This window comes from Aulonocara stuartgranti, assembly GCF_965226115.1.
Source record: "Aulonocara stuartgranti genome assembly, chromosome: 1".
In the NCBI taxonomy this organism is placed as follows: Eukaryota; Metazoa; Chordata; class Actinopteri; order Cichliformes; family Cichlidae; genus Aulonocara; species Aulonocara stuartgranti.
This window is the reverse complement of record NC_138939.1, coordinates 23692397-23716159: the sequence shown is the minus strand read 5'-3', so window position 1 is coordinate 23716159 and position 23763 is coordinate 23692397. Positions and strand designations below refer to the sequence as shown.

Sequence of the window (23763 nt, the reverse complement as noted above, 5' to 3'; positions counted from 1 at the left end):
TGTCTGTCATCTATAATCCATTTTTGAGATCCCTTCCCAGATGCCTTAACGCCCAATCACATCCTGGGCAATTTGAAGTCAGTAAATCACATGATAGGGTGAAGCTGGGCTTCACAGTGGGTTCACCCGAAACCTCGGCTGACTGTGACCTACACCTTGGCTCGTGGGATTAGGTAGAGGGGATGAGAGGTGAAACGTCTTCAAGGAAACTTAAAGAAGTCCAGACGCTTTTCTTTCCAAGCTCCTTAGAATTGGTGCATAAGCATTTCACTGCAGATTTTACTTGTATAATTATGTATGTGAGAAATACAGCTAATCTTGACTCTTGAAATTACCATCAGATATTTTTGGCTACAGGAACAAATCCTTTATGAGCACATAGTGTATGAAGCCCTTTCCCCTTATGCCACCAAAACAGTTCTGCCCTACTGGGACACAGACTCTGGACTGGGCTGTGACACTACCTTTGGATTCTGCATGCTGTGAAGTGCAATAGGCTTGCTCTGGTGGATCCCACTGCATGTATGTGGCTGGACCGATTAGGGAGACCATCAGGGCGCGGTATGTATTATACCTGAACAAAAAGGTCACCCAGCAAGATGACGCTGTGTTCAATTTGGATTCCTGTGTTTGAGTAGTATACAATAATGACAATGACCCACCATCTACAGCAAAGGTGTCAAACACAAGGCCCGGGGGCCAGAATCACCCCGGCAGAGACTCTAATCCGGCCTAACTGAAAAGCATTTAAAAATGTGAAGGAAGGTGCAATTGTTGCCCTTTTAACTATATGTTTATAGGTGTTACAGCTTTATTTTGACTGATGATGACCTGACACATAAGTTAAACATACATAAAAAATGAAATAATGAAAATATAGTATAGGAATTTCTTTGTGTGTGTGTGTGTGTTTTACAGTGGATTCACAAGATACCCTGTGTATCCACTAAACCTATGCACTGTACACATAAATACACCTTTTCTTTTTACACCCAATTTTACATCTTTATTTCTCACAATTTAAGCCCATACAATTTATTTCTTACAGTGTAAGAGTGCTGACAGACTTGTTTCATTAACTTGAGCAGCATTTCTTTACCACGTAGAAAAAAACCTGATAAATGCAGCTGAAATTGCACTTCTATTGCTCATATTAAGATATCTCAAGGATTAAATCTGTAATTAAAGACAGAAAGGGAAGTTTCACTGGTATGGCCCACTTCAAATTAAAGTGGGATGTATGTGGCTCACAATGTAAAATGAGTTTGGCATCCTTGATCTACACCAATAAAATCTGTTTTATCCATTCCATAGCAAGTTGAAATAGAATTGGCAGATTAAAACACACAGATGTAAAAATAACTGCAATCATAGTTTGCAAACACGTTTCCCTGATTTGACCGAATGCTCTTTTCTTCAAACATTGTACAAAAACACAAAGAGTTTAAAAATACATTCCTTTACACACAGAGGCTGTGTCCTATTCTATGGCTTGGCACATCTTCAGGTTTTAGTTCCTCATGTTGGCGTCCAGTACTTTTGCTCTCAGTGTGGCCAGTCGCACTTCCAGGGGTTAGACTCGGGCGGTTTCAGACACTTTCCCAACTTCTCACAGCCAGCGGGGGCCCAGTTCTATAAAACAGAGAGGTCCACACAGTAAGTACAGCAAAATGAAAGTATCAAATATATGATTGCTCTGCAGTACAATGCATTGCTGCTTTTTAAAGTCGTAACTGATCTTCACTAGGCTGAAAGCAGCAGATAATATTTGTTTCCTGTCCTGTGTCATAGTTTAACATTTTTTAAATGTTAAACTATGAATTCATATTATCCCTGTGTAACATTTTTCATCAAAAAACTTAACTGATTGAAAAACTGATTATTCTTTCCCAATACATACCATGCATAAAGTGTATTTTTCAAATACTGAAGTGGTGCCATGAAATTTTAATGTCTTCTTACTTCAAATTTACCAGTTTGACCTTGAGCGGTCGTATTACCTACTAGGTTGTGCACATTTTCTTGTGCACCATTACTCTAAAAGTAAGTCCTCATGACAAAACCATGTTAAAAAGATAAAAAAAAATGTACTTTTCCTTATGAAAAATGCAGAATAAAAAGATGCAAAAATTCAGGCTTTTAAGCATTTAAATTATCACACTTCTATCAAAGACAGGAATTGGACGCAATGTAGCATGTTTATTTGAATGACCACCAGGGGGCAGTGCCATGCCACAAATAAGGTGGGCGCTTGGGGAGACAAAGCCAGGCTGCTTTTTAAATAATACCATTACAATAACACTGAAAGAGAAAGTTCCAGACAGAAGGGGAGGATGTCATCAAATCGGTACACACTGATATGTAAAGTTAGCACACAAACAACAAAATAAAAGCTACGATTGATTCAAAGCAAGGCCAGGAGCCTTCTCTATTTTAGCTTGTTCTCCCATAGACTTTTAATTCTTTCTGGCCCTTAAAGGGTTTATCATTGTCACTTACATATGAATTTATCTGATGTATACAGCTGAGAAGAGCACCTGATCTAGTAGTCGGATTTACAACATGACAACTGATCTTAAACATGACTGTAAGAGATATATTTAGTTATATTGTGTCTCACCATCACTGCACTGTCACACATGTTGAGCTGGGGAATGCCGGGCACCAGAGTGTCTTTATGCTGCTGCACAACTGGAGATATCCTGCTCAGAGCGTCCTGGTACTCCTTAGAAAGAACACTGCCAACACAATAAACAGCTGGGTATTATCGGCAGAGCACTTTCAAGTGAATGATTATCATTTTAGTTAACCAAAGCTCCAAAACTCCAAAAATGATTCATGTATATTGATGCATGACAAGGAAACATGATAAAAACTAACATGTGAGAAAATTTTGTGCTTTAAATTGAATGATTGTCAACAGAGATGCAAAGTATATTTGACTAATTGATGACATCATCTTGTAGTAATGTTACAAAGAATAAAATCAGATTTTAATATATTTAATACCAAATTTTCTTTAACAGCAATCTGAACAGTTAATCCTGAATGGAACCAGTTGTTTTATGTTCTGGACATATATTAGTACAAATGAGAAAGGCAAGGCTGCTTTTGTGTTTGAAACACACGGAATAAAGATCACCCATTTTTCTGCCTTTCTGTTCATGTATCTAGTGACAAAACATGACTGCAGCCCACGAGCGTTACTCATTATATTGGTGGGGAGACGAGCCGCAGCTTTCGATGACAAAAACAGAAACCTAAACACATAAACACACACACAGGCTGTCCACTCTTGTACCCTTTGGGAAGGCACGCTCAGCAGGATGAACTATGTAACCCCCATCACATCCCCTGTCTCTCAATTACTGTTGTTGGACACCAGTGAGCCTGGGCACCTCTGTGCATTATTATATTCAGAGTGTAAAACACAGGGGCCCTGAAGGCTTTCAAAGGAACGCTGCTCTCAATAGGACCTGTAGGGTTAATGGGCTCTGTGTGTGTGTGTTGGGGGAGTGAGCGTCTGGTGGCGTGACACAGGGATAGACAAATATCAGCAGTGCAATTACACCCCTGATACACTCGCAGGCAGCACCTGTGCCAGCCTTCCATCCTCCCTCCACTGCAAACGCAATGCTCTGATTGGCCCCTGGGGAACATGTGCATGTGTGTGAGGTGAAGTGTCAATTAGAGTAATAACCCCAGGCCCTGTCCAGCTCACACCTACCCTCCCTCTTAGATCTCCCACAGGGCAGCAAGGCTTCCTCCATCAACCAGCACCTGCTCCTTTCCTTGATACTCACTCTTTACTTCCTCCTGCAATTACTTGACTGGTAGCGCTCGCTGCAATTAGTCTCTCTCCTTGTGCGCTGCGTTTGTCATAAGCTAACTATCTATGCATTGTGACCCTAGCTGATAGGGAAAAACCAGATTGCTCCGCTGCGTTAAACATCCAGCATTCAGATTAAATTGCTTCAGCTATCTGAAATCACAAATTCTGCTTTTTGCTCGATCTCGATCAGCAAGAGGGATATTTCATTCCCCTCCTATCTGTGCCGGCTCCTGATTGTTGCGATTCATTTTGCGATAAGTGATGAAGCAGCTTAACAGAAGTAAATGTAAGGGAGATTTATCAGGCTGCTGTAAGTATTCAATTTCTCCGTGCAAGTGTGCAAAGCAAAGTAAAGCAAAGCGCGAGAAAGTTGCACGAGACGCAAAGTTTTCCATTGTTTTGTCTATGCGCCAAAAATCTTACAGTGCAGAAGCTCTAAATCAAAAACTAATAATATCATTTGTTTATACCCCCTCTGCAAACAAATAATGAAAAGCCCACAGTCAGCACAGCTCATTATCATGATTATAACCCTTAGCTTACTAGTGTAGAGGCAAAATCTGGAATAATAAGCAGGCTGTATGCAAATGGAGTCTTTTGATTTATAATGTATGGCACCCAAGGGGGATGGGGGCATAGCTCAGGTGTGTCACCGCTCTGATTACTGATTCATAACACTATTGCTGGAACACATACACACAAACAACCACACAGTAGCAGAAGGTGGGGGAACTGAGGAGACAATCAGATACATCTGTCCTGCCTGCCCCTCCCCTCCACCATCTTCTCCACCCCGGTGGAAATTGAGCACTTCAGTGAGGGACTATTGATTGGGGACAGAAGAGCATGGTGGCAGGCAGCAGATGAGGCCAGACTTGAGCAAGGCTGCCTGCAGTGTTAGGGCTGGGGCTTACACCACACATGACCCGGGGGCTCTGGGGACAAAAGCCGAGGTAGGTGGTGAGGAAGTAGGATGTGTTAATCTCAGGGCACTAGGTCACAGGGACGAAGGGTAATGTGGGAGGCAGAGAGAGGCTTTGAGAGTCCAGCGTAGCCATCATCGAGTTAGGCTGATGCAAACCTGGATGGGTCTGTGTTTCATCCTGGACAGAAGGACCACCAACACAGACCCTGTCATCCTCCCCAGGCCCACATTCATTTACAATAGCAGCAAGGCGTTTTTTTTGCTCTCACAAAGCAAAATGGAAACAACTAGAACTTAAAAAAAAAGGAAATAATTCAAAAATCTCCATAATGACATGAAACTGTGCAGGAACAGAAACCGTGTACATGTGTGCGCTCTTTGCTACATCACAGCCTGCGACAGTAGTGAAGGTATGTGCACAGACAGGCCCTATATCATCTTAAGTGGCTCTTTAGGTGCTGACTAAGATTAATGATGGCCAGGCAGCCGGTCCAGCTGGGGGACCTGAGAGCACACGGACAAAACACAAGCATGCACATGTGCAGACAAACACACACACACACACACACACACACACACACACACACACACACACACACACACACACACGTGTGGATGGAGGAGCACAGTCCCGGCGGATGCAGAGGGACAGCAGCTGAGAGGCGACAAGTGAGATGAGATGCATAGCAGTAGGTGGAGGGAGAAGGTGCGAGAAGGGAAAACAAGTTTGGCGAAGAAGGAGAATTTATAGTGAAGATTAAAACGGATCGAAGAAGAACGGCGCGTGAACAGTGAAGAGGTCAGGCAGCTTGGCGTTGGCGGGGGCGTGACCTTGGAGACAAACTCACTAACCCCTCTGTGCAGAAGTAAAAGAATAAAATAAATGGGCAGTTTTGGTTTGTGTGGATGTGTGTGTGTGTGCACATCTAGCACTCAGCACAACACATGGCTGCATATTGATTGGTTTCTGCCTTTTTTTTTTTATTCCTCCGAGTGAATAGCAAGGCTAAAAGGTGGGCAAACGAAAAACAGCATTAATGTTTTATCATCCAATCTCGCTCCAGAACAGAGAGGAGCACAAGCAGGAAGCAAATGAGGAGATGAGGCTAGAGCAAAAAAAGTATGAACGGCTAAGCTGCAGAAGGCAGAAAAGAAAGGTCAGTCTAAGAGGGTTTATGACAAGAGGAGCCACAGAAAATTCTCTCCTGAAAGCATTTTGAGATTATCTTAATGTATTAGTCACTCTGTCATTTAAAAAAAAGTCTACATGGTCACATTGAACATCTCGCGCTGTCCAGGCAGAGCAGAAGACGGTGCTCATTCATCTTTTCAACCTTATTTAGTAATAGTTCAACCTTGGCCGTTTGCATCCTGTCTCCGTGATTCTTAACTCTCCTTGGAGAGGAGGCAGACCCACACAAAACACATTAAACAGAACTAGCTCTCAATTTAGACCTGAACAATTTATCTTGCAATTTTAACCTGCAGCGATGTACCAAAGGGTTGAGGGCCCGATAGTGATCTTTAAGGAGCTGTTTGCAATCACAAAGAGAAGGGTGTAATCAGGCGTGCTCTGGCTGAGTGGATCAATCCGCCGCCTTTTTCTTTTTTTCATGCTGCTAAATCTTCATTGATCTTGCACACATTCAGTACCACGGGCAAACAACCTTCTTATTCTTATCCCTGCTTTCTTCCCTTTTTTCCCCCACAGCTTTTTCCCTGTTAGCCTGCTTGACTCCCCTCTTCTCCACACCTCACCCCTGATCCTCTCTGTCCGTTTCCTGGAGATCAGCTAAAAGCAAATTTGAACTTTTTTAAGGTACTGACCTGAGAGGGAACTTTTCTCCAGGATCCCGCCCCAGGTGGAAAATGAGTGGCTGGAGTGTGTGCTCCTTCTGCTCGTGAGTAGTCACATTTGGCACCTCTTCACCCGGACAGAAGTTTATGCCCTGTAAAACATATGACACGTGTTATTAAACACACTGATCTGAGCTACAGGTAAAGTCCTTCACCTAGACTGCCTGTACTTTAATCTACCCCAGAATAAGTATTCTACAATTGATTCCATTTGTTTTAAAATCAACATTTTAAAGCAGTGGAACCTTTCCTCTGTCTATATTTTCCAGTTTATATGCCTGCTGAAGCATCAGTTCACCAAACACAAATCACGGCCGCTGCCGTCTGTGCTTATTCTTGTAGAAGACTAATCTATGACACAAAAAGCAGACCTGCCTGAAATACTATCCTCAATTAAACATGAAACATAATATCTGAAGAAATAGAAGAAATAGAATATTTGCTTTGGCTCGTTTTGCACCACATAAATGACACTTAAGACATCGTGAAAATATGGATCTCAGTAATGTGATTACAATTTGTCTTTAAGTTTGATGGTTAAAGATGTTTTTATGCGCTTCATCATGTCCAATTAAAAAAACAAAAAACACTGCACTAAGCTCGGCAGGAGAGATGTGAGTGTTTAGGTTTAGGCTTGCAGCCACCTGCTGCCAAGAGCTGAATGCTTAATCTCATTGTAGTATGGGTTATATGCATATTGTCTTCCAATCTGCTGTGTTATTTGTGCTCCTGTTGGTACACCGTGAAGGCTTTCTCGCAAAACAGAGAAATTTTGCTGCCTCCTCTTCATCTCTCCACGCCTTCGCTCCTGCTCCCTGACTCTATTTCTCAGGAGCCTGGCAGTGATCGCAGCCTGATTGAGTCACACTCACTCCTCCAGAACCCCCTGGAGATCTGCCTCCTCCTTTAATACACACATAAGCACACGCACGCACAAACAAACTCACACTTTTGGGTTTTTTTTTGATGAGCACAACTAATATTGAAAAAGCATTCATCTGTAAGACACTGTTGCTGCCCCCCCTCTGAGATCACTCAACGGAGCACCTCAAAATACATATAGAAGAGAGAGAAAGAGTGAGAGTGAAGATAGATACCCCCCGCCCTGCAGAGCTTCCACTGATCCAGACTTGTCCTGCCTTTTAAAGTCAACTGCTTAGAAATGCAGAAAAGAATCAGGGGGGCAAAAAAAAACATCCCAGAGGAGCAGCAAGAAAGGCCTGCTGTGTGTATCTGTCTGACTTTTTCTCTTGTAGCCAAGATATTAGAGCAAGAACTCCATATCTCACATGACATTAATGCTATGGATACAGCAAGGCTGCTTTTAAACTGGAGCACCGTGGTTGTCATTACAAGATAAGGTGCAGGAGCATCCATGGGTGGGAGCGTGGATTTTGGGGATGGGAATGAGGAAAAAGTATTTGATTTGGCTGGAATGTTTTATGTAGACTGGACAATGTTTAAATATATTCTTTCTTTCACATACTGAATATTTGACTAATCTGAACAGCAATTTAAAGAACAGAAACAGGTAAAGATAGTAAAATGTATTTGACAAAAAAAACATTTAAAAACTGTTAAAAAAAAAATTTTTTTTCCTTCATACCAATCAAACCTCTCATGAACCCTCAGATCTGTGTTATGGCCATTGTAGTTGGTGATATTAAACAACTTAACTTTAAGTTGACTGGAGTATTTGCATTTGCTCTATCTTAACAAGCATCGAAACTGAGCTAAAACAGGACATTTTTGCATGTATATCAGTTGTGAGTGATTAAGAGAGCTTCAACTAACACAACAGGAGAATTTCTATGCTGGATTCATGTAAATAAATGATTGGACTACAACAAAATCCTAGTTTTACTGTCACAAAATTAATACAATCCCTGTTTAAAGGAAATCCATCCTCTTGCAAGAAGCAGCTTAGTTTTGCTGCTATAGGTGGTTTTACACCTTCTCAATAACATTTTGCTTTCACATTGTTGTGGAGGAATTTTGGTCCACTCTTATTTACAAGGTTGCTTCCATTCACTGAAGTTTGCAGCCATTCATTTATTGATTTATTAAAATTCATATATGTGAATTTATACATTTTACTGAGGTTTGAATTTTGTCTGGGCCATTACGATGCATGCACATTTGACATACTTCGGTATACAGAGGAGTGACTGCAAGGTGTCCAGGTCCAGTGGCTGCAAAACAAACCCAAATCCTCACCCCCTCCACCACCGTGCTTGACAGCTGGTATGAGGTATTTGTAATGGTAATGGCGTGATTGGTTTTCACCAAATGTGGTGCAGTGCATTATGGGTAAACATCTCCACTTTGGCGCTGTCTGTTTAATTGACATTATTCCAAACATCTTGTGGTTTGTTCAGGTTTAACATCTAAGCTGTGTTCCCATGTTCTTTTTACAGAGAAGAGACTTTCTCTCCACGGCAGGCTTTCCAAACAAACCATACTTGTTCAGCCTTTTTGTAATTGTACTGTTATGAACATTTAAGATGCTAACTAAGACCTGTAGAGTCTCAGATGTAGGTTGCAGATTTTTTGGTCTTTGAGCATTGCATGGCCTGACCTTGGGGTGAATCTGCTGGGACGTCCACTGCTGGGAAGATTGGCAGCTGTCTTAAATGTTTTCCACCTGTGAATAATCTTTCTCAGTGCAGATTGATGGACTTCAAATTGTTTGGAAATGTCCTTTTAACCCTTCCCAGATTGATTGGCAGCAATAATTGCTTCTCTATTGCTGATATCTTTCCTCCTTGGCATTGTGTTAACACTCACCAGAATGCTCAAGACGTGCAAACTGGCAAAAGTGTAATATGCTATGTGTTATTTTTCATATGTGGTTGCCTTGCTTTAATACTTGCTAAGGACCAGATTATTTTTATTATGTCCTGATTTGTAAAACCTTTGAATTTAAAGAGGGTGTGCTTTACTGTTCTCATTCTGCAGAATGAAGGCAAAACATCTAAAAGAAACAACTCCAACCAAAACACGTTACTGACTGGAGGGAAGCTCCAAGTATGATAATTTATTTGTGCTTTTACTTGAATGAACAATAATTTCTGCTGCCTGGGGTTTGTCAGTCAATACAATAACATGATGCTATGAGGAATCACGGGAGTTATTGTCTTTTTCAACATTTCTGATGAAATGATGTGACTTGAGCTGAGTTTATTACAGTTTCATTCACACTATTTTTTATTCTAATAAATCTTTTATTTAATATAGATCAAAAGGCAACAAGTAGCATTAGCTGCAGTAACATTAACTGCTAACCTAGCATCAGATGAGTTGACTGCTTAAGCTGTTACTTGAGCTAATGTTATATCCGATGCTCAGAATAACTTAGTGAATATTTGAATTACTTTAAGCTTATTGTCACCATTATTAACAAGTGTTTACAGGTGTTAGAGTAACCAGAGAGTGTAAAATGATGTGACAGGTTCTTTTTTGAACATTGTTGGAAATATTTGGACACCATCATATGTGCTTTCATTCTTTCATTTATGAATTAGTACTTTTACTAAATTAAAGACTGATTGTGTTTTTTTCACCAGTGTGCATTAAAGTGTGTTAATGTAAAAAAAACAAATTCTAAAACTTATAATTCAAGTTTAAAGTACATCAGCTATGGCACAGCCTAATTCTTGTCAATTTCTTCAGTTTCAGTGATGCCAAGAAAGAGGTATTCCCAGTACACTTGTCTCAAAAAAACTTCCTTTTTCAGTTTTTGCCATATGAAGCATTCAGCAAGGCTACTCACAGTTGCATAGGTTACTCAGCAATCCAGATAAAAGGGAGACACAGTCACGAGAAACTATGTTTCACAATATTAACATCAATACGTTGCCTCAAAAGAATTTGATGAGAGGCATTTAAGCCTGTGAAATTTCTCATTTTCCTCATGGCTGAGCAGCACAGACTCAGCCAGGACAGAGCAACACGTCTCCCAGCCATTAACCTGTAATTTCATTCTTCTTTAGAGACACACATCTTCCTTCCTTGTTTATTTTTCAGCAAGGAGCACAAAAAAAGCCAAATTGTACTGCAGCACATTACTTACAAAGCAGCAATACACGTTTCATTTCAGTGAGGAGTGGATCTCATTGTGTATCACTATCATGAGACGGGTTAATCCTCAGTGTATATGGGGTGGGTTATCTTTAACATGAGTTTAGTAGGAATGATCAATTCCAAAGAAAGTAGAGCATTACCTTTAAAGCAGATGTATGAAAAGTGAATGTGGGCAACACAAGAAGAAACAGTTTAGGAGTTCATAATGACATCGGAGATTTGTCTTGTAGGAGCTCAACCGTCAGTCAGCGAAACAGACTAGACACGCACGTCTGTACAAAGAAGCCCGAACATGTATGTGCATGTTTTTTTTCCATTCTGTCTTTTCTCTCTCCCATGTGCACACACACACACACACACATACCAATCGATAGGCAACTCACAGGCAATCAGACGCCATTATTTGTGAAGTTCCACTTCAGTTCACATGAGTTGATAAAGGAGGCTACTATTGATTCAGCGGCCCTGAAGGAGAGAGCAATTTAAGCAACCGATGGGGCATAAAACAAACTGGATCACAGGAAAGGCATAGCCATGGAGGGAGGACAGAAGGACATGTTTTTATAGATGGGCCCGGGGTAGCCAGGGAAAAAAGAAAAAGAAAAAGAAAACGCACTATACTTTAGCTTCTCAGGTGCCAGATTTCACATTTCTATTGATATTTTTAATCCGCACTGAGTTGATGTAATTATGCCTGAGCGCTATGATGCCAAAAGAACAAGCAGGTAATGACGATATGTAAATTTGGGGGGGGGGGGGGGGGGGGGGGGGGGTTATTTCCACTGGAGTTTGAACAAACAAGTCATCTGGTTGATGAATGATGTACATTCGCTTATGTGGGGGCTCTTCATTAATATTCATTACACTGATGTACACAGCAGTCAACTGATGAGCCGCTCTCAAGATAACACCAGCAACAGCCAAAGTGTTTGTGTGTTTGAGTGCGATTAGGAGAGACAAAGGAGGAGGATGTGGCAGTGCAAATGAAGAACTGAGGAACAGAGTTGAACTGTTCAGAGAGAATCTCACCTGTCTAAACTCCTCCCATGAGTTGCTCCAGGTCCAGTAGTGTGCCTTGTATTCTCCAAGCCTCACAGCCATCAGTTCATTCCCACGGTAATAAAATATTGGCCTGAAGATGGCGAGAAGAGGCAGAAATAAAGCTCAGATTTACTTCAACTTGCATATATTAACATCAAATTGCCTTAGAAAATGTGGAGGAACGTAAACTCCCTAAAAATCACTCAGACTGTTGTGAATGTCCGTTTTTGGTCAAAATTAAGAGTCTGTCACTAGAAAAGGAGTGAATAATGGCACAGAAAGCAAAAGTTGTGGGAGCCACACAGTTTTCAAAAAATATCATCCTGATGGACACATGAACCTTTGTACAGTGTTTTTATGCATTTGTATGAAGCCCTCAAATGTCAACATTTTCATAGCATATAGCAAAAAGACATTAAGATTCATTGTAGAGGCAATTACACTCGTCAGCCACTTTATTAGGCGCACCTACTAATCAGCCAATCACATGGCAGCAATTCAGTGTCTTTAGGCACGTAGACGTGGGCAAGACGACCTGTTCAAGTTCAAACCGGGGATCAGAATGGGGAAGAAAGGTGATTTAAGTGACTATATATTTGGCATGGTTGTTGGGGTCAGATGGTCACCAGTAGATCAGAACCTGCTGATCAACTGGGATTTTCCAACACAACCATCTCAGAATTGAAACATAAGTAATTCAAATAACCACTTGTTATCACTAAATCTGCAACAGACCTTGAAGCAGATGGTCTGCTAAAAAAAGGAAACTGAACAATAGAAGATTTCAAATACGCTGCCTGGTCTTGTGAGTCTCAATTTCTGGTGCAACATTCAGATGCAAGGGTCAGAATTTGGCATAAATAAAAAGAAAGCATTGATTTATCCAACAATTTAGACTGGTGTTGGTGTAATGTTGTAGGGGATATTTTCTTGAGGAGTTAAGGAAGAACAAAAGTGTGTGTGTGTGTGTGTGCTCACCTGTTTTTGAGTGGCTGGGAGCAGTTGAGCAAAACAGGTGTTAGGTCCAGTCCGTCTAGGATTCGATCATCAGGAGGGTTGATGCCAGCGAGAACCAGACTAGTGGTGAACAGGTCCATGACATTGGCCAACTGGAAGTTCACCTATAGACAAGAGAAGAAAATAAACAGGTCTAGTAAAATAAGATGTTCCACACACACACACACACACACAGAAAAGCATGTTTGTTTGAGGACCATCCACAGAGAAACACACTACTAGAGTTTTGTCTTTTGATCGCTTGTTCACATCTTTCACGGGTTCTGAAATGTCCTCCTTGATAACTGAAGTCCTTGAAATCAAGAATGAGCTGTGGCAACATGCTAACAATGCACAGTCATGACAAGCATTCGTTCCAAGTGTGGTTGTGTGTACACACGCAGGAAAAGAGATGCATTTCAACAGCCTCCACTCTAACCTCTGCATGCAGGTTTATTATTACAACTCCAAAATGCTTCTCTTTCTAAATTAGTTTTGGGAGGGAAAAAAGGGGGAAAAAAGGAGGAGCAAAAAAAAAAAGAGGAAAGGAGAGGAAGTAGAGAGAGGACAAGACATTGGCGAGAAGGTGGCTGAAGCTAGAGCGAGCTGGCGTTTTATCTCCTTCTCCCAGTCCCAGTGAAAAGCGTTATTTTATTTATAAACTTTGAACTATTTTGAGATAAAATGCCATTTTTTCGCTGTCATCCTTGATCTTCCGTTCCATTCTCTCCTGAGCGAGCCTTAGAGGGAGACGGCACGCTCACAATCAGATAGCGCTATCAGCCCTCTGCAGCTGCACCGCCATGTGCCGCTGTGCTCCTATCGGCAGCCAGCACACATACAGGCGTACACACAAGCTCCTAAGCACTGAAATGAATTCCCCTTTTCTTCTGTATCCACAGAACTAGCCACAGAAAGGGCTCTGCAATGCACTCCATGATCTATCTGCACATCCAGACGCTCTTTCTCTCTTTCGTGCGCGCGTACACAAACATGGAGAGATTTGGTGCTTTATTTCATTTTTCTTTTTCTTTTTTAAGTCCCTCTAATACAGACACACACAGACCGTTAAAGAAGACAGGACAAAAGGACAAGAGGAGAAGCAGCACTGACATTTAGTTGGGAATAACTTGCGTCTCCAAAAACTGAAAGTTTAAAACTCGGACTGGTCTGACAGAGTTTATCTCACGAGTTGCCATCTTTTATTTCCTCCCTTATTAGCTCTGCTCTCTTTTGCAGTCTAAGCTGGGGTTTTTTTTTTCCAAATCACCCTTTGTTCTTTTCTCTTTTGTCCCACTCTTTGCTCCCTATTAATGTCACATTCTCCTGTTTTCTCCATTGTAAGCAGTGTTTATCTGAGGAGGCAGTGCTTCTATCCCCATCTCTGCCACTCTGCCAGTGTGTCTGCAGCCTGATAACCCACCGAAGGGGATTGCGATGCTCAACGATGTTGTGGCACTGTCAGCCCACCCACCTCCCAATCTCTGTTCCTGTAGCCACCATGCAGCCCCTCACCTGCCCTCAGGCACAAGGAGAATGCTTCAGAGCACCCGTGCGCCCTCATCTCAGATCTGCTCCTTCCATCCTCCAAAATATACAGTAAGTGAATGACTAATCAAAAACATTCACCTGCACTCAGACTCGTGTCAGTTTAATTGAGTCATCACTCATATTCATTCACTGATAACAGGCTTTATTTTCTATTAATAGGCATGGAAATACCAAGCTCATGTAAATGAAGCCAATGGAAAAACCCTACAAAACCTGCGGTTCCGAGTCAATCCCCGTGGACTGCCATATTAACATCTCTAACTTTCTAGCAAAATTTAATATGTGAACAGGCTGATAACTGTATGCAGGATGTGTCTGAACTCGCCTGTTTGAACTGTATCAAGGCCTAAAGCTATGCTCCATCTACAGCCAACCAGTCTGCTGTCTATCTGCTGGGTTTAACCTCCACCAGTTCAACTCACTGAACTGGATCTCTTGACTGTTTTAATGTTTGTGCCATCTGGAGTTTTTAATGTGGTCACCTTAAGGTAACTGTTGTTGTGATTTGGCGCTCTATCAATAAAAATAAATTAAACTAAATTAAAATTCTGGTATCGCATGTTCTTTATAAATAATAATAAATAAATAAACCAAGATGACAGCAGACACAATGCTAACTGTTGAAATAGTATTTTTGTCTCCAATTCCCAAATGCTCCAAAAACTTTCTCCTGTGTTCTGTGTTGGGTCACTACAATAAACCTAATAAATCCCCCCATTTAAGAAAAGCTTGCCAGCTTGGTAATTTGTCTCCAGAATTTTGTTCAGAGGGTTTACAGACTTTTCAAAGCACCCATCAACAGAGATTTGAAAAGACTACAAAATAAAGACAGGGGGACAATCTTGTATCTGTTATCCTTCCTCCCAAGTGACACAAAGTGATAAATCCAGAGCTATAGAGCACAGAAACTCCAGCACAATAGCCTTGTCATCACATCCCTGGATATTTCAGGATCTACAGTCCCCTTTCTACTAAAACTCGAGTCAAGTCATTACAACTACACACACACACACACACACACACACACACACACACACACACACACACACACACACACACACACACACACACACACACAGGTGTTTTAAGGTTAGAAAGCTCTCTCTCATTCAAACAAACGTGCACATATAGTTGTGTGGGAGCTAACATAAATTACACCGACATGTTCTGCACCCTTGCATGTGCATATAGAGGCACACTGGTCAATTATAACATGGCACAGGTGCAGGCAAAGCCTTACAAACGCTAAAACCATCCTGGCAGTGTGGCAGTGCTGCAATCTTTAGCACTCTTCCCCCTTTTCTCTTTTCTACACCAGCCACCTCTTTTACTTCTTCCTTGCCTCTTTCCCTCCAACCCCCCCACCCCCTCCCGTTCCTTTATCCTGAGCGCCTGGCATATTCAGATACTGAAGTCCTCATTACGGCTCAATCCAACCTCAGCAAACACACAAACAGATTAGCCGCTTAAGACGCTCCCAATCCCCCTCTCCCTCGCTACTCTGCTGTGCTATCAGGCCCCAGCACAACCCTGTGAGATGAGCCAGGGGCAAGGCTTACTGCAGACTGCAGCCTCCGCTTGCTCCTCCACAAAATCCCTCTGCGTCACAGCCCCGTGTCACAGCTGCCCCTAATACAATTAAAAGTCATTTGCAGAACGCACAGGCTTAGGGGATCACAGTGTGGGTGGGGGGTTAAATTGGGGAATGTGAGGAGGGGGGTTTGGGGCATTAATTCCAGAAATATTTTAGGAAACAGTAGAAAAAGGCTCCCACTTGCTTTGTGGCCAAAATCACAGTCTGGCTTTCTGGAGTTCGGCTCTGTTTGACAGAAGCTGGACACAGTCGGGATTAATTGACGCCAGTGGATCAAATTGTGTATGTGTAAATAGCTAATTGATACATAAACAAAAAGCTACAATGATTGTTTGAAAGAGAGAACGAGTAAAATAATTCCTTTATACATAACTTGCTTCACATTTTCAGCTCCTGGTACAATCTGATTGGCAGAAAGTCAGGGAACAACAAAGCATAGAATAATAAGCTGTCCTCTGGGTGCCTGGACTAAGATTAGACTAGCCTCTCGAGAGCACGTGTTGTATTTTATTGTGGGGTTTTTCATGCTTTATTTGGTAAAAGCTCTAATGACTGGGGCTTTCTTACTGAGCCTTCTTTGATGTGCCCAGGCCACCAAGCAATGGCAGGCTCCCTCATGCCTCCCTCAAAGGTGGTCTCCTTCCCACAGAGGAAGGGTCCGTTGCTGCCACCTGAGGAGTCAAAAACCACAAAAACACCTGCATCAATCACACGGGACACAAAAGCGAGTCAGAATTAGATAAAAAAAAGCACTTTCTTTATGAAATAATTGCCTACTTTCACTGGGGCCAGACATAACAGCTGCACCGTTGTCTGAGGTGAAGAAGACAAAGGTATTATTGTCAATACCAAGAGTTCGCAGCCACTTCAAAATCTGACCGATGCTGTAGTCCAGCTCCATCACCGCATCGCCATAGCTGCAGCACAAAGGCAGATCACGTTTTTCACCTTGATACAATCATTTATAACCACTTGCATGACATTGTCTTTGCGTCAATAGGAGAGTCAGCAGGATAAAATGTACCGGCCTCGCTGGCTCTTCCCTAAGAAGCGTTTGGAGGCATAGACGGGTGCGTGAGTGGCATCGACTGCCCAGTAGAGGAAGAAGGGCTGCTGAGCTTTAGTTTGACGAAGTATGAAGTCAAGACCTTCCTGCAGAGGTGGAAGAATACGTCATTACACTGGGAATACAAAAGCCAGGAGACTTACTGCAGCCTCTTTCACAGCATTGCAGTTAAGGTAAGAAGAATTCTCTTTCTCACTCACTAAACACTCAAACAGTGTTTTCAAGTAAAGCAGTGCGTCAGACAAGCCTTCAATAAAACCGCCTCCAAGCAGAGAGCATGGAGTTCAGTTTTTGTTTAAACTGTTTTAGATAGAGACTCATCAGCCTTCTTAGGTATTGTTGTACTAAGGAGTCTCCAACGTGTTGTCTAGCCTGTTGAAATCAATAAAAGCAAACTGAGGAACATCTCTTGATACAATGCAAAACAGTTTCAACAGTTTCAACAAAAACACACATTCTAACTGTCATGTAGGCACAATACTGTATTGTAGTTTTAGCAGTTTATTAACACTGAAACACTGAAAACTGAGCTTGTAACCCAGGAAAAGGATGGTTACAATTAATCTAAAACGCTTTGCTAACTACATTTCAGACACTTACATTTGCATCAATTGTTCTTTATTACAAAAAGAGACAATCGTTTTGCACACAGATAAATATTTTACAGTAGATGACTGCAAATTTGCCAGTTATCCAAACAAAACTTAACAGTTACAAAAAGAAATCTGATTTTTGCTTAATGTTCACCAAGTTTTAAGACATGCTGCCTTTCACAGGACCGCCCTCTTCCAGTGATGACACACCCTTCCAACATGCAGTGTGTCTCTGCATGCTGGTTTTGATCATGTTCCAAACTGAATGGGAAGGACTGCCGCAGCAGAGATAATCAGTGCACTTCCTCTGGTTAAATTACAGTAATTATTAAAGGCCAGAATTAGGCTTTACCTGCATTCATTATTTATTTTCAATTATATGTTTTTAATTTTTTCATATTTGGGTGAGCCAAGGTAAAATTCTGTATTCTGGCAGGCAGTAACATTTTGTCCCCGCCCTATGAGAGCTGGGATAGGCTCCCAGAAGACAAAAGGTGGGTTAACAAGTTGCTAGTTTAACACAGGCAGGACCGTTCTGTCAACTGCTTTACAAAACATTGCATCAAAATGTGATGTACCTGGTATGAGTATGTCACACTGAGACAGCAACAACAGGTGATCCTTTGCTTACCATCAGGTAGATCTGTGTGAGGTTTGACTCTCCAGTCTCTCTGTCAATCTTAAAGTCCTCATAGAATCTGAAAAAAATAACAAATGTATACATTTCATTGACAACACCTTCGTCCCATCTGAATAATAGCTAAGGTCAAGCTGGCCTATTTATCGTCTGTGTTAAAAAAAGATTTAGCAGTAACCTGATTGTGTCATCAGTCTGCCTCCAAACTGACTGAAACTACTGTGGACTATGTGATTAGGAGAAAGGAAGTAAATTTCCCTCCTGTTGAGGGTGTTTGCAGGAAATTTTGGTGAAAGCCATATTTGGGAAGTGTCAGCGAAGCTGAGCAGAGGGAACTGTTATGAGGCGCTGCTGAAGCGTGGCGCGGCAAACAGAGAAGCAGTGACAGGCATCTCTTTCTTACGCTTCACTTCCTCCAGGTGTCCTCGCACACAGCCAACGCAACCTGCCGTCTCTTGAGGGCATGTGTGTGTCTCCCTGTATATGTGCCTACGTGTGTGTGTGCTTCTGTCCAGGGCCCAGGTATGCAGTGCTGATTAAACCCATGGCTAAGCGAAAAACACGCCCGGCTGCCAGTTCCAATGACCCTGAATACACATATGGCTGTTTTGGGGAAAACAAATGGGCGGAAAATGGAATACACAAGCACAGCTGGTACAAAGAAGGAAGAAGGGCGGGGGGGAAGACACTCAACTCATCCTGAGGAGCAGATAGCCAAACTATTCCACTGAGTCATGGGGAAGGAGATTTGTATATAGATTTTCAGCCTTGCTGTGTGTTTGTGTGTGATATTACCTGCCGAGCATCTCAGAGTTGTTGTAGACAGGGATGTTTGGTATCGACTGGTCGTTATAAGGGCCAAAGTGGCAGTTTGGTGAACCAAACCATTCATCAAAACCATTCTTCAGAGGAAGATACTGTGGTCTGTGGCCCAGGTGCCTATAGCGACAAATAAAGTGCATTCACACACTAAGATCAGTGTAGCTGAAGATCAACCCATATGTTTTTGTATATTTACTCTTAAGCCCTAGCTATAAAGTCAGATATTCTTGCCCTGATATTTTTTTTCTAAAGGCTGAATGCAGTTTTTTTTCTGTTTGGATGCAAATACTTACAGTTCTTCACAGTATACTATGTAGACAAATTTTCACATTTTAGAGGCTTAAAACTTGACACTGTGCATCTGCTTTAATGACTAACAAAATATGATGGTGGCATCAGGAAGACTTTGTTCTCATCTTAGCTGCACAGAAAGTCTATGTAATCTTACTTAAAGAAAAGAAGAAGAAATAAGAAAATAAACACTCTTTTTTGTATATTTGCAAATATACTGCACCATATACTTCCACCAGCACTCCTTCCACAACTGATCACTGCTCTCTAAACCTTCAGAGACTTTAAAACCTGAGAAAAGATAAAGAGCTCACCATTTCCCAACTATCTTGCTGACATAGCCCTTTGTCTTCAGCAGCTGGGGTAACAAAATCTCATCCTTGGATATACCTCCTACTATGTCCTGTGGTGTGTATGCTGCAAAAAATAGATCCAGATTTAAGGTACTGAACTTTCCTTTGCTGCAACTATACTGTAAACTGCACAGTATAGATAATGCAGTGAGAAATCAGCAAGAAATTATTTGCACAATGCAAATGCACTCACTATTCCACTTTCCAAACTTCTAGGGAGACTTTTTAGACAAAAACAAAACAAAACAACTACCTTTCAATATATGTAACTAAATGGTTCTACAACCCAAGTCCCAACATGGGTATAAGACATTTAGAAAAATGTCCCGGAGCACTTTCTTTAGCATATTTGGGCTCCACTGGCACATAAATGTGGAAAGTCTCATCCCACAATGCCTGTGTCCATTTTAGATAGAAGCTTTTTATTGAAGATTTTGAAATAATGACTTAATTATTATTGTTAGTTAATAATTATTACTTCATTATTATTTAATTACTTCAGGTTTTTGTTAATATCTGTGTAAATAAGCTATTTCTTTTGTATACTTTTCGCCCTCGACTTTGTTTCTATTTATTTTATTGAGTTGTTGTTTTTCTTTTGGGATGAATAAATTATTTCTTCTTCCTCTTTGTCTCATTATTATTACATTTTGTCCAAACATGCTGTTATGTTGTGAAATAATTATCTAAGGACTGCAGCTCAAGATAGGGTGGCTGCAGTGAGCTTGTCTGGGTTTAACACCAAGCTGCAGAACTAAACCAGTGAGCAACAAGGACGAACAGCAAGAGGAAGTGAAGTACAAGTGCTGTCTTACTGTATGATCTATGCTTAAAAACTAAAATATTATATTAACAACCCCACCCGTCGCATATCTTTTAGTCTATTTTATATTGTAACTAAGAAACTCACTACAAAGTAAGCCTTTTTTTATTATTAATAATAGTTTCATATCGGACTGTATTTAAAAGATGGCTCTACCCCCTATGACATCTGTCCATTTTTGGACTCCTGATTTGAAGCCTCCAAGCTATTGGCTATTTAAACTAATGCAGTGGGCATTGGGGTGGCTCCGTGGCTCTGACTGAAAAACCAGGTGATGTAACTGATGTAAGTGGGACTTTAGGCTATAATTAACTTCAATTATTAACATTAATTATTAACATCTTCGGAACATCTGTTTTCAGCAGCAGGAAACGTTGCATCAAAGTGCAGGTCAAGTCTTAGTTCTGAGAATGTTGATATGTTCGCTTTTCTTCATTGCAACCACCACATGCTCAGTCATTCACCACTTAAACATGCAGACACACACATGCACAAATACACATACACTTGAACACACACCTTATCTATCGCATCCAGAAAATACAATACTATCTGAAATCTTTTTACCTCTTACTAATGTAAGAAAGCTGGTCAAGAAGGCAGACCAAAGTTTCAGTTGAGGTTGTGTGTGTACCTTTTTTGTTATTAGAGTATTTGTGATTAGAACTGAAGCTATCATTTTATTTTAGTAATCAAGTAATCTATTGATTATTGTATCGATTAATCAAGTAATTGGATAAGAAATACTTTTGCTTTGTTAATGAGCAATAATAAATTGGAGGGGCTGGAGGCTAGTTTTTTGTGCTTCTCTTAACAGATGTTAATATGGTGCATGATGGTATAATTTTAATGTATTATATAAATATTAATGTATTAATATTAATTAACACAATATTTAATATTATTTCACTATCAATCTGAAAAATGTCACAAAAGTTTTGTAATTAATATGGTCTAGGTCACCTGATGCCCCCCTTTAGACTCACCCCTGTCTGCTGCAGGTATCACTGCATGGAAAATAGGACGGCTGCTGTCAGCCAACAGGAAGCTGTATAATTTAAACAGTCTGGTATCAGGCTAAGTTAACAGTTCATCTGCATATTTTAATACAAATTCTGGAGGCTTACTGCTGATTTTTCGTTGTGAAGAAAAATGGCAGTGGATGTAGCAGGTACAAAGTTTTCTCATCGGGTATTTAATAAAATATTTTCTTTAAAAATTATTTTATTTTAATATAGCGTGTAAATACACTGAATTTTTTGGAATATTTGTTATTTCTCATTAATAAGACAAAACTAGTTATCATCTTATTACCTGATGAATCCATGGAACAGTCAATAATCAATTCAAACTATCAAAAGATGCAGCCCTAGTTTAAAGTTTTTTAATATTCAGAGACTATAGCCATGTTTTATTTACAGTCTACACATCAGACAAACCTATTATGTGTTTATTTGTTATGCTATGTAAATATACCAATACTGAGGCTTTTTTCTTTCATCTTATCTGGACGCAAACATATATAATAGTTATAAGGCATTAGCAGCAGAGCCTTTTTTTAACCGTGTGTGAGGTACTGGTGAGTAACAATGTGCATTCAGTCTTTTACCACATTTATGGCTTGCTTAATCACATCAAGCTTGCTCTGTCATGGCCTCTGCCACACAGTTGCAAACATTTTGGACATGTTGGCTTCCTGCTCTAAACACAGTTAAGAAAAAAAAATGTTGCTTGCATGATCGAGACAAGTTTTCATGCTCATTTATTTTCCACACTTATCCAGACTTTGACATTGCTGAAAATGAAAATCCATAATATTGCACAGTGCTTATGAACCCTGTACAAAGACATTACCGTTTCTGGCACGGGCATTAGTAGTGTAGAAACCATTTCTGATGGGCAGCCTCCCGGTGAGAAGTGCAGCTCGAGCTGTGGAAAAATAATGATGTCATTAGACAAGTTGAGTATGCATTTTACTTTTCTGACACACAGATAGAGTGAAATGTGCTCCAATGGAAATGGCCCACATTGAGATTATAAATGGTTTACTGTCTAGCTAGTATTTTGGATAAACTCTTAAATGCAATAAACAAATACAGTTGCCATTGTAAAATGGTGCCTCCAGCGTGATGTGTACATTAGTTTATTGCGAATTTGTTTTGTGCAACTACTGACGTCCTCTTTTAGTTAATATTAACAATGCTCAGTGTGTGGACATTTGAAAAAACGTTTCTTGAGAAATGCAAGCGCATTGTCATTAAAATTACCAAACTGGTGATGTTGCAGTAACATTTATGATTTTCTGTATACTCTGTTTTGCACAACATATTTTATAATATTTAAAAAATAAATGTTCTGTGATACATGCATACTTTCAATCTGTAAATCAATTGGTCTTTCAAAATGTTAAAAATGCACAACTGATCAATTCAGTTCAGTTGTATTTATATAGACCCAAATCACAATCACCTCAAGGTGATTTTTATTGTAAGTACTTGGTGACAGTGGGAAGGAAAAACTCCCTTCTAACAGGAAGAAACCTCCAGCAGAATCAGGCTCAGGGAAGCGCAGCCATCTGGCATGACTGGTTGGGGGTTAAAGGGAGGAAGACTGGAAGGAAAGAAATTATATTATCCACTAAAACAAGAAATGTCAGTGTTACATCATCTGCTGACTTACAGGGGGAGCAGAGAGGGTTGGCAGTGTAGAAGTTTGGTAGGAGCATCCCTTCAGCTGCCATGGCATCCAGATTAGGGGTTTCTTTAGAAGGCTGGCCAAACACCCCCAAGTCCCCCCAGCCCATCTGAACAGTAGAGGTAAGTTTATTACTCACTCCATACATATGCAGTCACATTTAGATTAGAGTTTACAGCCTGCTGTTTACACGAAGTAAAGGTGAATAAGTTACTTGAATAGCAGCTGCAGCCAGCACAGAACGACCCGAATAAAACCTCACAGGTTTAACGAGAAATATGCAGCTCAGCCTGTCTCTTACAGTACTGCAATCTGAGGTAAAATTGTAACTAAACATACAAACCAATAGAAGAAAGAAGAAGAGAAAAACTCACGTCATCCATGAGCATGATGATAATGTTTGGAGTTGGAGCGTTTGGTAGGTTTTTTGTCCAGGAACAACATATTATTGCTGCAAAAAAAGTTATCAGAGTTAGAGCAACCATTCTTCCCATGGCTGTGCAGAAGTCATATGAGCCTCCGCTACAAGGAAGTGTTTTGTTTGTCTTCGTGCAAGTTTTCAGCGCAATATTTGCGCATACAGGAAACAGCCACTCTTAAGATGT

General features: G+C 40.7%; 1 protein-coding gene across 1 annotated transcript; it reads right to left on the bottom strand.

Moving 5' to 3' along the window:
- Positions 1-984: 984 nt before the first annotated feature.
- galns (galactosamine (N-acetyl)-6-sulfatase) lies at positions 985-23697 on the bottom strand. Its single transcript, XM_082536946.1, has 14 exons — positions 23533-23697; positions 23144-23267; positions 22319-22393; positions 19603-19705; positions 18971-19114; positions 18170-18236; positions 16904-17031; positions 16657-16796; positions 16447-16550; positions 12717-12859; positions 11727-11829; positions 6585-6706; positions 2621-2738; positions 985-1632 (listed from the first exon to the last, which is right to left on the bottom strand). The coding sequence occupies exons 1-14, from the start codon at positions 23650-23652 to the stop codon at positions 1546-1548; spliced, it is 1578 nt and encodes a 525-aa protein (XP_082393072.1). The 5' UTR covers positions 23653-23697; the 3' UTR covers positions 985-1545.
- Between the last annotated feature and the right edge of the window lie 66 nt (positions 23698-23763).